Below are 13,529 nucleotides of genomic sequence, written 5' to 3'. Positions count from 1 at the left end.
TATTGGCAATATTGTATATTGGTCCTGGACTAGACTATTGCTGAAGAGAAGAGCAAGGACAGGAGTAGTAGATGTATCCAAGGCTGGACATCCTGCCCTGCTGCTGTCTCCACAGCTACTGCAAGGCACAAGAAGCCCCAAGGGGGGCTTTCTGCCCTCTGCTTTTAGTGAGGAAACTACTGAGCTCCTGTTACTGTTCTGCCTGGGTCATGTTCTCTCCCTGCCTCCCACAGGTGTGTGGAGGGAGAGGTTTTGAGTGTCTGTGTTGCAGAGAGGTTGAGACTCTGCAGTGGAGGTACAGTCCCTGGCACTAGCCACCAGTTGCTTAGCAAAATTTCTGGATATGGCCCCAGTTATGCAGATGAGGAGCAGGAGGTGGCTGCTAGCAGAGCCAAGGTAGCAACCTAATAGCTCTTCTGTCCCTCCACTAGGAACTTGTGTCCCTCTATGATCTGCTGCACAGCCTCATGGTCATCCAGGGTGGTTAGGTCCCCAAGTTCACTGGTCTTGTCCTCCACAATTTTCCTTAGCACCCGACGCATAATTTTCCCTGAGCGTGTCTTGGGCAGCCGGTTCGTCACCTGTGGGGGGGAGGAGCAGAACTAAGGCTGAGGGAAAAGGGTTGGCCAGCTTGCCAAAGCAGGTGTTGGACCAGTCTACACATGTTACCTGAACATACTCTGGAACTGCATACTTTGCAATCTTCTTTGAGATCAGCTCCCGTAGCTCAGCAGTCAGAGTCTCCTGTGTGTAGCCACTGTCCTTCTTCAGCACAACGAATGCATAGGCCCCTGGCAGAAGGAGCACCAAGTTACTCAGCACCATGTGCTGTATGTTCCTGAGAGAATCCTTGGACTTAGTGCCAGGAGAGGTCCCTCTTTGCTGGTAGCTTCAGGGGATGCTTTGCAGCCTGAGCTGTAAGTGCTTCTGGATATGGTCCTGCCTTATGGGAAGTCCAACTGGTGTCTGTTGTGGTGGCTGTGCCAAGATCCCTGCTACTGTGCTCTATGGTGTTGGCACAGCATTGCTACCAGGGGTTGGTGTGACAGTCCCACTTCCTAATCCAGTGCAATAGCCACAGGAGAGACATTTCAGCAAGAGGAAAGCAAGCATCTTACCTTCTCCCTTGATCTTATGCGGGTAGCCAATGACTGCAGACTCTGCCACTGCCACGTGGTGATTCTGGAAGAGAACAAAGCTGGGGTTTGGCACCTAGGAGCTGCCCTGACTTGGCTGCTGCAGCCCATGGTAATGCAGAGAGATAAGAAAAAGCCTCAGATGGTCTCTGCCCTTTTTCCTTCTTGCCTCAGCAGGTCTGTCTGCAAACAAGTTTTCCCCTGCCCCTGGCTGCATCATGTTTGCACCTTCTAGACCCTGCAACTTCCAGGTTGCTCCACCCAGTTCCACAATCTTTACTGGCCCACTGATGCTCCTTCTTAACATGCCAGGCTGCCACTTTAGGATTCACCCACTTACAATGTTAACATTATCAGGCTTTGTCCCTCTCTTGCTGCAGAGTGAGAAGAGAGGGGAGAGGGTGGGAAGCAGTTCCCACAGGCAGGCTGTGGGTCCAACACTGTTCCCTGCTGTTACAGCAGCAGCAGTGTGTTTCTGGGTCTTTCTGAGAAGCTTTCCTGAGCACTGCCAGTGCACCTGAGCTGCCCCCTCAGATGGCTTTGCTTCCCACCCCCATCTCTTACCACAACATCCTCCACCTCTGCAGTGCCCAGCCGGTGCCCGCTGATGTTAATGATGTCATCTAGTCGTCCTGTCAGCTGGTAGTAGCCCTCACTGGTACGATATGCACCATCCCCAGTGAAGAAGAACCCTGCAGTGGGCAGAAGCATGCTGTAGTCACCTGTTGCTGTGAGCATGTGAGCTGCTCACCAGCCATGCTCTCATCTTGCCCTCTTCTCCTCTGTTGGCTCATATACTCTGATCCTTCCTCAGCTGCTCAGGATGAAGGTGCCTACCTTTCTTGTTAGTCTTCTGCCTCTGTTGGTACCTGCTCCATCACAAGGCTCCTTCCCTCATTTTGCAGTCTGATGACTAATGCTTGGCCCACCTCATCACCATAAGCCGGAAGTACTTTGCACCAGTGCAAGTGCCTGTGGTCCTGCTCCTGCTGCCCTTTGCTTCATATCAAGACATACACAGTCGTGGGCTTGCTTAGCGCCTCTGGATAAGTGATAGAAGCTGACATGGTTTGCTAAAGATGCACCAAGAGGCCTTTCTGTGTTCATGGGGACTGGGAGCAGAAGAACAAATCCAGTGCCTGAAAACCATGTGTAATTTAATAGGGAAAGTGGGTGAAAGAAAATCATTCCCAGGGCAATGCTAAGGTATTAGGCATGGGGGCTTCTACACTGTAGAGGGCATGTTGAAGAACAAAGTAGCAGAATCAGCTCTATTGAGTTCTTTGCTTGCGTATAAGACCAGCAGGCAGACCCAACCGTAGCCAATAGCCAATCAAACATCTCCGCAGTGACCTGCCACGTGTTTTCCTTACCTGGATAAGGAGTCAGATAGGTTTCCAGAAATCTTTTGTGGTCATTGTAAATGGTTCGTGCCATACCTGGCCAGGCTTGTGAGATGCAAAGGGCTCCAGAAATGTTGTTTTCCAGAAGGACATTTCCCTGGAAAATAATTACCTTTTAGTAACCATGGCTGAGGGTACTTGGGATGTTTAGTTACTGTCTATATTTACTACTATGTTCAATAACCTGTGATGGCAATGCCAGGAGAGGGGGTGAGGAGAGTCCTGTGTTGCCCAACTTCAAGGGGACAGGCCCAGTCTCTCACAACAGATGTTTGCCTACCACAGTGGGGCACAGAGCCTCTCCAGGGAGGCTCTCTGCCCCTGCCCAGCCATTTCACTTTGAAAAGGCATATCCCAGGGAGTTCAGGCACAGCCTGCCCTTTCAGGGCAAAGCAAGCTAGAAAACAGCTTGACTTCTGTGCTAATAGGAAGAACAGCTTCACTGTTGGTCCCTTTCCAGTAAAGAAGCTTGCTGTTTAGTAAAGGTGAACAGGAAAGACAGACATGTTTACAGATCTCCATGACTGTCAGCAGGTATGCAAGCTTCAAGTACTTGGCTGAGCCAGTGCCTGAGCTGTAGGTTCTAAATGTACCTTTTCATCCAAGAGTGAGGGGCTGATCCCAAAAAAGGGCCTCATAGCCATGCCTGGAAGGATTTCAGCTCCAGGATTAGAAGGACGGGGTGAGATACAGATGCCTCCTGTTTCTGAAGCAAAAGAAACAGTAATGCTCATTAAAGTTAGCAATAAGAGGAAAGTCAGGTAGCACTGCTTGGCCACCAGCCTTTACCCTTGCTAAACTCTTCTGGATCATAGGCTGGGGCTAGGTTTGCCAGACAGCTGGTGAAGGCTCTTTGAAGGATGATCCTGTTCATTTAGCTCAGCAGAGATCAGCTCCCTGCTGTCAGGTCCTGTGTTTCTCTGGGTTAGCTTTAAAGGCTATTTCTCTCATGTTATGCTGCCTGTGTCCCCTTATGGGATTGCTTGTACAAGCATGTCAGTAACAACCATTCCCACTTGGCCAGCAAAGTAATAGATCACTCTTGAAGCCTGGGAAAGCAGAAGCTGGAATTAGGTGTCATATGCTTCTCACCTGTTTGCCACCACGTGTCCACTACTGGGCACCGTGTCTCACCAACCACATTGAAGTACCACTCCCACGCCTCCTTGTTGATGGGTTCCCCCACTGCAAGGGGAAAGACAAGGGGACAGAGCTGAAACATGAGGTCAGAGATTCTCAGGGCCTGCTCACAGAGCCACCCCCAAGCAGTGTGGTCTCCTCACTTTTTGCTCTTATGTGCTGCTTTTGACATTGTGAGAAGAGGCACAACCTGATACCCAGGTGTTTGCTGCTTCAGCCCATGTCAGCAGCTGTTACCTGAGCCAAGCACTTTGAGAGAAGAGCGGTCATACTTCTTCACCCATTCATCACCATATCTCAAGAGCAGGCGGATGGCAGTGGGTGCTCCATAGAACTGGTTGATTTTTAACCTCTCCACCATTTCCCAATAGCGGCCTGGAATGGAAACAGGGCCAGTAACCACCTGCACAGGCTCCCTGAGACTACCATAGAGGAGAGGAGGTGGGACGAAGGGCTCTCCAGCAGTGCCTGGACCCTCAGCCAAGTTAACTCCATGCTGGAAAAGGATTTAAATGGTCCGGCAGCAGCATTAGCCCCTTTTCCTTCACATCACCTTACTATCTCCACTGCAGAGAGGGACAGGGAGAACAATTTCATCCCTGGAGAAGCAACAGTGTCTTCCTAACTGGAGGAAAAGACTTCCCCTCACAGTTCTCCACTGGTCAGAGCCCATGATCTGCTCCTGTGGTTGCAGAGCCACCACTGCCCGTGTCCTGGCATCAAGGCACCAGATCCCTGCCTGCTGCATGTCTTGCAGGGTGGCTGTGGTATGTCCCCATTCCCCTGAGAAATGTTCTCACTCACCAGGGTTGGGATGGACAGGAGTGCTCTCAAAAAGAACTGTGGTGCCACCGTTGCAGAGGGGGCCATAGACCACATAAGTGTGCCCTGTGATCCAGCCAATGTCTGCCACACAGCCGAAGATGTCTCTGTCTTGGTAGTTGAACACATACTGTGCAAGAGAGGAGAGGCAGTGAGAGGTACAGCCTCCCAGGGGAAGGCTCCCCAGGGACTGGTCTCCCTCTGGGCCATTGCTTCTATCCTTCTATGGCCTGCTGTTTCAGACCATCCCATCTCTTCCAGTAGCTCCCTGTCTGCAAGCTTCCAGCTGGGGACTCTGGGGCCTCAAGTGCTCCAAAGTGCTTGTAATGGAAATTTCCCCTGCTTGTTTTATCTCATTTTAACCAAGCAGTCAGTTACGGTAGCAGCAGTCTGCCCCATCCAGTTGGGAGATCTGATCATGCCTGTGTCACAGTTCCCAGCACTCCTGAGTGCTAACATGGCCACGTACCACTCACCCTGCATTGCCATCCCAGGAAGGCAGCCCTTTACTCTTGCAAACCAGCTCAGATGCATTTTTTTTCTTAAATCAGTAATTTCCTGCTGAGCAGATGCCATCGGGACAAGCATACAACATGAGGGGCCATAAGAGAGTTATGCAGGGCACAGCTGCATAAACAGCTTAGCTTACAGCAAACCCAAAGGCTTCCACACACCCCCTGCACACACCCCAGAAGGTCTGGCCTCCCACAGTCATGGATGGCAGAGAAGACCCAGCCAGCCCTGAGCTTGCTGTCCCATAGGGTGTGTGGTCTCAGGTACACAGTGTGTGAAGCTTCAATCACAGACAGGGAGAATCAGACCCAAAGCTAAGGGACTGTTCAGGGAGGAATTCCCTCTTCCAGAGAATTCCATATAATGTTGGAGGAAATGTCCCTTACACTCCCTGTTGCAGCCAAGTGCAACTCCATACTGTGGTCAGTGCCCTTTTATCCAGCTCTTGTTAGTTTGTTTAGGGCATGCCAAAACAGGGGCTAGGGCTTTTTTTTTTTTCCCCAAAGATTATACACACTCTTCAGGTATAGAGCCTTTGTCTTGAGGGCACTCACCAGCTTTTACAGGTACCTTCAAGTATGCCCCTCCTAGAAGCACTGCCTTTGGTCTTCCACCTTATTTGGTATAGTTACACATAAGGAAAGCAAGCTGGAGGTTTCAGGAGCAAATTTGCTTCTTCCTTCTCCCTTCTGTAATCTCAAATTACTCTTACAAGGCTGAGCATCCACCCAATGATGCAGTCTAGGACAGGGCAGCAAAATGAGCCAAGAATGTAGCTCACAGGAGGATGCGTTTGGGAGGCCCTGCTCTGAAGCACGTTACTCTTCCCCACTACATCTTTGCAGATGTACTTTATTGGCTAATGGCTTCCCAGAGAATTTATCATGGATAAAGATATGCTCATGAGCACGCCTGTTCCCCGCACTGCCTTTGGACTGCTGGCTCATGAGTGCTCTGTGCCTGGGATCCACTACCTTGTGTGTGAGAGCAGCAAACAGCAAGTAACCAGCTTGGGAATGAACCAGACCCTTGGGTTTGCCGGTACTGCCTGATGTGTAGAGAAGAAACAACATGTCTTCACTGTCCATGGCTGCAGGCTCACAGCACGTGTTCTCCTTCATCATCTCCTGCAGGAGAGATCACACCTGTTCTCTCTCAGGGGTCTCTCAGGCTCCCCCTTGTTGTCCTGTTACACCTGCTTGCACACCTCCCCCAAGCCTCCCGCCGAACTCCCACACCACCCTGCCCCCCCCCCACCCCCTGCCCTCCCCGCACCATCCTCCCCCTGCCCACCCCTCTTGCTCGCCAGCCTGAACCCTCTTGACTTGCTGAGCTGGCAAACTCACTCCTCAGCTGTAGCAGACCTGCTGAGTCAGAGGCTGCTATTTTTATGCTGCTGCTGCTCTGACCAGCACAGGAGCCTTTCAGAAAGTCTTTCTAGCACTAACTGCTTGCAGATGGGATAGGCAGAGGCAGAGACCTCTGTGCAGCTTCCAGGGAGCTGACAGAAATGCACGGCAGGCGTTCACCACTTCGGCAACAGTGCTTTGTGCTGTGTGCTGCATTATGGGCACACGAGCAACTTCACTCTCTCCTTCCCTGGACACAAGCTGCCAGCAGCACTCATAAAGACTGCCAGGTCTGCTGGCACAGCGCTGTGTGACAGTCCTGTGGCAGACCAGGGCTGGGCTCACAGCTTGTCTGCCTGGTCCAACTTTCCTCAAGCCCTGGTTTACACTGCCTGCCCCCGATGGCACAGGGCTGGTGCTGTGGGAAGGACCACCAGTTAGTTCCCCCCACACTGCTGTCTGATGGCTCCTGGGATTCTCATAAACTTGTGTACAGCTCTGGCTGCCACTTCTGTTGTAGGACAATGTCCCTATATTGTATCAATGCCAACAAAACTGTCATGGAAAGCCAGGACCTTCTCTCCACCCCTCATCTCGATTCCCTTAGTGCACACATTGCCCAGGGCAGGTGGTGGTGGTTCCAGACAGCCTCTCACCTCCTCCAGCACCATGTCTAGGGCTGTCATAGGAACCTTGGTTTCAGTCCTCATGGAAACCAGAACCCGTTTCACTCTTGGACACTGCTTCACAGCCTGGTCCACTGTCTTCTTCATCTCAATAACCTTGCCACCTCTCAGCCCCTGGTTCACTGTGATCACTGTCTCCGACTGGGCTGCAGAAGGTGAAAGGGCTGCATAAGCATCTCTGTCCCTCTCCATTAGTCACACAGCAGTCAGGCTCTAACATGACCCCACACCTTTCCCTGTCACACAGCCCCTCTTACTCATGCCCTCCATTTAACAAAACCAGCATCTTTGCATCTATCTTTGTTTCCCCATTCATTCTTGCCTTTGTTGCATTCGCTCAGAGGGCATGCTGTATCCCAACCCTTCACTCTCTTGGATGAAGGAGTAAACCAGTCCATCCCATAGGTTGAAAGATATTTAGTGAGCATATGCCATTTTGTGGGGTGCTAATCCATGGCCATATACCCTGGCAGTGCTCCCTCAGTTATCTGGGAAGCCTGACCCAGAAAAGCTTTGCCACCAGCACAACCGTGAGCCCCTCAGCTGCTGAAACAAGCTGAACACTGTTGCCAAAGGGGAACACTGGACATGTCCCTGTTACTCACTGGCTCTTACCATCTCGGATCCTATCCGCCAAGGACTCTGCACTGAACCCGGCAAACACCACAGCATGCACAGCCCCGATGCGAGCACAGGCCAGCATGCTAGCCACTGCCAACGGGCATGGGGGCATGTAGATTGTCACCCTGTCACCCCTTTTCACCCCTTGTCGTTTCAAAGTGTTTCCCAGGCGGCACGTCAGCTCCAGCAGTTCCCTGCCCAAAGAAGCAATGGCACAGTTAGGCGCTTGTGTAGAGATGAGGGTGTCACAGGTGTCACAGGTGTGCAGTTTACACCTACACACCTGAACCAATGAGAGCTCTCCCACATGGGAGACCTGTAAAATGACAGTGCAAAAGAAAGACAGTTGCTAACACAGGCCATTATTTGTGGAAAAGAAATAAGTCATGATAGCCTCTGTACAGAGCCTGATGCACTCACTGGCTGTAGGAGCAAGCCATAGGGCCAGCAATGGCCACTGGCACACCAGCTCAGCTGACTTTCCAGTCATGACCTTCACATTTCTCATGAGCAAAACACTATCTTGCAGTGCTGGGGACTATGCATGAGAAGTTAGATACATTCCTCCATTAAAGCCAGGTTTCATGCTTTGCTGGGAAGGTTAAGTTCTCCAGAGCTTGTGCCCACCAGTGAGAACAACAGCTGTAGGAAAGCAGCGAACAAAACATTGCCTCTCATGAGAACTGTCCCTCCCTCCCAGGAATCCTGGCTTGGCTGTCAGTGACTCTCCATGCAGGAGAGCAGAGCTGGTCAGGCGGTCCTTCCATAGAGCCAAACACAGCAGTGTTGCTGACATGCAGATGAGCACAGAACTTCCCAACACCCATGCAGCTGTGACTCAGGGTTCCCTTGCAGAGCATTTACCTGCAACTTTAGACACCAGGAACCTTGCTGGAAAGGCTTATGTGTAACTTCCTCATGGGATCTTACATACAAACATGGCAGTGCTGTAATGAGGAGCTTGTATTCACCCTCCCATCTGGGTAGGGACCCCATGTAGCTTAGAGGGTTAATTGGGAGGCAGGCTGAAGTCTCAGATAAGCATGAGCAAGTCAAGAATCACCATAATGTTGAACTGTCTGTGCAAAGGGATGCTACATCTCCTCACATAATGCACATCAGCAGATCAGCCCCATGCAGTCTCTCACATATGCTCAGAAGTAAATACAGACCTGTATGTGACCTGCACCTCCTCTCCTGGTTCATCCTTCTCCCATATTAAGGCCACTTTGTCTGGGGCTACATGGACATGTCGATCCAGACAATTCACTGGAAAAGACAACCAAGTCCCATTGCCAGAGCAACTCTGTACCTCTTAACTCCCAGAAAACCAGCACTTGTAGTCCTATTTTCAGATCAGGGTCAAGGCTGGATGTGAGTCTCAGCATTATCCTTGTGATAGTACAAGTTTTGTGGATACCAGCAAGTAGACCACAAGCACTGTCCCAAGCCTGTTACATGTCTCAAAACTCCAGTATCTACCAGTCCCTAGTATCAGCTTTACCCTGAATTGCAACCTAACATAATTCAGAACAGAAACAACCTCAAATCCCTTTGGAGGTCACATCCCTACTGCCCTCTGCAGGCCTGGCAAACATTAACTCAGTTATCACTCCAGCCAGCACTGCCTTCCAGTTGCCTCTTTGGTGGACTGGAACAGTTTTTTAGTGGTGATGCTCCTAAATAAGAAATTTAGGATGAAGCAAAGCTCTGTGCAGGAAGTCTACAGGGTAGACTTGTCCAAGATGGAAGAGAACCAAGGTCAGGAGTGCACAGACTTAATTTCCAGAGACATGGCAGGATGGGACTTTGGCTGTGATTCTTCTAAGTTTCCCATGTTGCTGGCAGCAGCAGTTACCTCAGAAACCTTTTTCAGTTCTTTTTTCCTTAGGCTTGCTACTGAGCTCACGGGATAATACAGCAGCCCCATGTTGCATTTTTCTCCTGACCATTTGTAGTTCTTCAGGAGAAAAAGAAGCAAATGCAAAAGGGGCAAGAGTAAGATCTTAAATCCCAAAGGCAAATAACCCCTACTCTCCTACCCAAATGGATTACATAAAACCTATCTGAGAGGTTTGTCTCTCAATTTGAATCCTAGGACCAACAGCCCCCCAAGCAGCAGATAGTGTCAAATAGTGCCCCTATATCTTCCCCTGGTAGCTGCCCTAATGTAGCAGCTCCAGCCTACTGAAGAACACTGCTATGGGGACTTCTAGTACTGCTTACTGCTCCTGTATTTTGCGTTCTGCAAAATACATACTGCCTTTGCTGGGCAGGGATGACCTAGCCCAATACTGCCTGCTGAACGCACAGGGTTTGATGCAGTTGCCTGTGGTCCTGCGAAACAGAGCCACTGTGCTGCTGTGGGATACACGGAGGCTGGGGGAGAGTTTCATGGCTCTCAGCACACTGTGGTTCAGCTGCAGCCTTTCCAGCAAAATGTGGCTGCTCTCTTAGGAACAGCCACAACCTTACTGTACAACCACTGCAGGACCAACTGAACTTTCTAGGAAACCCAGTCACTCCAACCCGTTAACTCTGTGATCCTCTCATCTGCTCCCAGGGCAAAAGCCCTTCACAGAGAGGCACCCCACAGGAACCTCCCTCATTTCCTTACCTGCCACATTCAGCTGTCCACCCATGAACCAAGAGACCCTGCCCTGGTGCATGTCACAGTCTTGGACAGAGTGGAAGGGAGTGATCCAGCTGAGCCGACTCCTGCCCAGTGCTCCCCAGAAGGCATCCCCCTGCTCCACCGACACCTTGTACAAGCCCTGATGGTTCTTAGGTTCAGGGAATGCAACGGCTTCAGGCATGTAGGCAGTAAGGGGCCCATGACTCCAGGCTCGTGCAGCTGCTGACCCAGGGTGGCTTCTGGGGGCCTGAGGAAGAGCTTTAGGGCAGTAAGCCCGGGCCAGCAGCCTGGCCAGCATTGCAGGGTGCCTGCCTCTCAGGGACGAGACGTGTGCCTGGAGCCCTTGTGTCTTCTTGGGACACCCAGCCCAGGCAAGACGTGTCCCTGTGGGAGCTGGAGCTATGTCACCCTGCGCCAACCAGGCACAAAGCTCCCCTGTGCAGGGAGCCAGGGTGTCCCTTCTCTCCCACCGCACTCCTCTCCTCCTCTCTCCCACAGCACCACAAGGAAAAGAAATTCAATCCTTTAAGGGAGGGGCAAGGGGTGGGCTGTAGAAATGTTTGACTGAAAATAACCTTCATGCTAATCTGAGTCCTGACAGCTGCTCTTGAACAGCAGCCAGGTTCAGTGAGTGCCTGACATCTCAGCAGGGACCGAGGTGCCCAAGCCAGACTCTACCAGCTTGTTTCTGCTCCCACTTTCCTAAGGCTGTTCCAGGTCCCTATGCTTCACCCCTGCTTGCCTGCTTCCATTGAGCCCATCCCCTCACTCTCTCCAGTCCTCCACTGCTTCCCCTCAGTCCTTCACTGTCTATGAGGTCAGCCTGGGGCAGCTCGCATGTGAAAGTTACAGTCCCCTCGGTTCTAGCCTTAGCTGATGGGACCATTCCCTTCCCAGACTCAAGGCCCCTTCCCTGTGAGGCATTAGACTGTGGTGTCTAGTTGGGTCAAGGAATGTTTTTCTCCTCCATCTCTGAGCCACACAGGGGTGATGTGGCATCCCATCCCACCTCACGGCTAGACAGCAGTCAGAACTGTACCCTCTGGCAAGCTGGGCTGGGTTCTCTGCCTCTTCCCAAACATTTGGCACTTCAGCACATGCTCAAGTGGGCATGGTGGGTTTTTTTCTGGGTTTATGGTTGGAGTTGATTATCTTAGAGGTCTTATCCAAACAAGACGGTTCTATGATTCTGTGATTTCAGACTACTCTGTCCCACTGGGTGTACTGGGAGCACTAAATGAGGCTGTGGTGGAACAGGAGCTGATGACTTACCATGAAACACTACAGCCCATGTCCCCCAACTACCACCACCTACTATAGCAGAGCTAAGCTTCCTCTCTACTTCCAAGCAGCCTTTTTCCTGCCTTTTCTTCAAACCCTACATAGATAATGTGTTTTAAGGCAGAGCTTGCAGATATCCTTAATTTTATTGACCACGTTCTTCTCCCTTCCAGTAGGGCACAAGAGAAGAGCAGAATAAGGCTCCACCTGCAAGCAGGGCTTTTCTCAGCTAGGGACACCAATAGGATCAACAGCAGGAGGAGAGAGTTGGTTGATCTCTTTGCTCGTCACAATGTGACACCACTTGGGGTCTACAGGTCTGATATGTCTGGTGAGCAGGCTGGACACAAGTATGGGAGACAGGTGCTATTTGATGGTATGTGTGCTCATTCCACACTTGAGTTTGTATCAGAGTTCCCCTCAGAGCTGGATTAGGACCTACAAGGGCTATGCCCTGTGGGCTTGTAGCTCCTTTACAAAGTCAAGCCCAAGCACGCTCATTATTCTACATTTGAAGTCTCTCTATTTCCTCTGCATATCTACCCTGCCTCAGCCTTTTTCCCCTCTAAAACACCAGATTTTTCCATCAGACCATTCACAGATGCCATTATCAGGGCACGCAAATCTAATCTCCTCCTCTAATAACTCAGTATGGTCTGCTGCTGCTTGCAAATCAGAGCTCACCTTGCTAGAAATCCTGTCAGTACCATTCCCTTTCAATGAGCTCCCTTTTCTTAGGCCAGCTGGGCCCTGCAGGCTGCTCCTGACAGAGGGGGTGAGCCTGCCTGAGGGTCTGCTCAGCTCTAATGCCAGGGCACCTGTGAAGTGGGGTGACCCAAAGCACCAGGGCTGTTCTGGACTCTGAAGTGACTTATTCTCTGACCAGCTGCATGCCATTGTGCCTAACTTAGCCCCAGGTACAATCACACCACCTTCAGCTTTGTCTTTCAGTGCAAAAGGAGAGCAGCATCCAAGCCCCATCTTATCCGTGCCTGAGTGGGGAGTAAGATGAAGACCTCTCTCTCTGCTGCTTTGGCTCCCACCTCTCTCTGGCTACAGCATGATGCCCAGACTCCTATTAGCTTTAAATGAATTCACCCTTCTTGAACCATGGGTCATTTACAGGTCTCATACACGGTATTCCAGTTCAGTTTTATTTTTGTTCATATCTTTACAGAAAATGGCACATAAATCACAGATGCTGGATGACTAGAAGTTGTTACAGCTCCATATCTCAAACACCTCAATACTGAATTCTTTTCTCATTGTATATACATTATTTACACACCGTGGGCTATCATCTAACACGTCAAACGACCAGGGGACAAAGACAGATGGGGATGGATGGAGGGGCTTAACCTTTGACCAAAGAAAAACAGTAGGTCAGGAAAGGATGCTCACAGATGAAAGCAGGACAGAAAGGGTCACCTGGAAGTCACTGTCCAAAAGCTTTCAAGGTAGGAGGGAATAGCTTTTACCAGGATGGTACCACAGAGCAGGTTTGGCTTCATGGGTCTGCGTGTGCTTGTGTGGGGCCAGCTGGGAGGCATATGTACATGTTACAGGATGAACTGGGGTGTATCTGCATGGCTGTCATTCCCTTTAACACTCAGACAGAGAGCTGGACAAATTTAATTCAATAAATACATTTGTCAGATGTTGCTGTCTCACCTGGAATAATGTATTCAGTAAATAAATTCACTGCTTGGCCATTCCACAGGGGTGCAGGAGGCTCCAAAGGCCTTGGCATTTGGGGCAGTCAGACTGTTGTGGCCAGCCCTGCAGGGGCCGGCAGCATGGGCTGGGGTCACCTCGAAGTGCCAGGTGGGACCAGGCCATTGTGTCCATGGGCTAAGCCTGCCTCTCCCTGCCAAATGGAGTAAAAATCAACAACCTCAAAGCTGGTTTGTTTTTTTTTTTCACCCCTTTCCATCAGATCCCAT

General features: G+C 50.8%; 1 protein-coding gene across 1 annotated transcript; it reads right to left on the bottom strand.

Annotated features, from left to right (window-relative positions):
• Positions 1-404: 404 nt before the first annotated feature.
• LOC103538819 (acetyl-coenzyme A synthetase 2-like, mitochondrial) lies at positions 405-10,603 on the bottom strand. Its single transcript, XM_030452486.1, has 14 exons — positions 10,288-10,603; positions 8,843-8,939; positions 7,665-7,864; positions 7,020-7,195; positions 5,989-6,141; positions 4,484-4,631; positions 3,917-4,054; positions 3,632-3,724; positions 3,133-3,245; positions 2,510-2,636; positions 1,701-1,828; positions 1,119-1,182; positions 670-791; positions 405-581 (listed from the first exon to the last, which is right to left on the bottom strand). The coding sequence occupies exons 1-14, from the start codon at positions 10,601-10,603 to the stop codon at positions 405-407; spliced, it is 2,052 nt and encodes a 683-aa protein (XP_030308346.1).
• Between the last annotated feature and the right edge of the window lie 2,926 nt (positions 10,604-13,529).

Source organism: Calypte anna, chromosome 5A, assembly GCF_003957555.1.
Source record: "Calypte anna isolate BGI_N300 chromosome 5A, bCalAnn1_v1.p, whole genome shotgun sequence".
NCBI lineage: Eukaryota > Metazoa > Chordata > Aves > Apodiformes > Trochilidae > Calypte > Calypte anna.
This window is presented reverse-complemented; position numbering and strand designations above follow the sequence as displayed.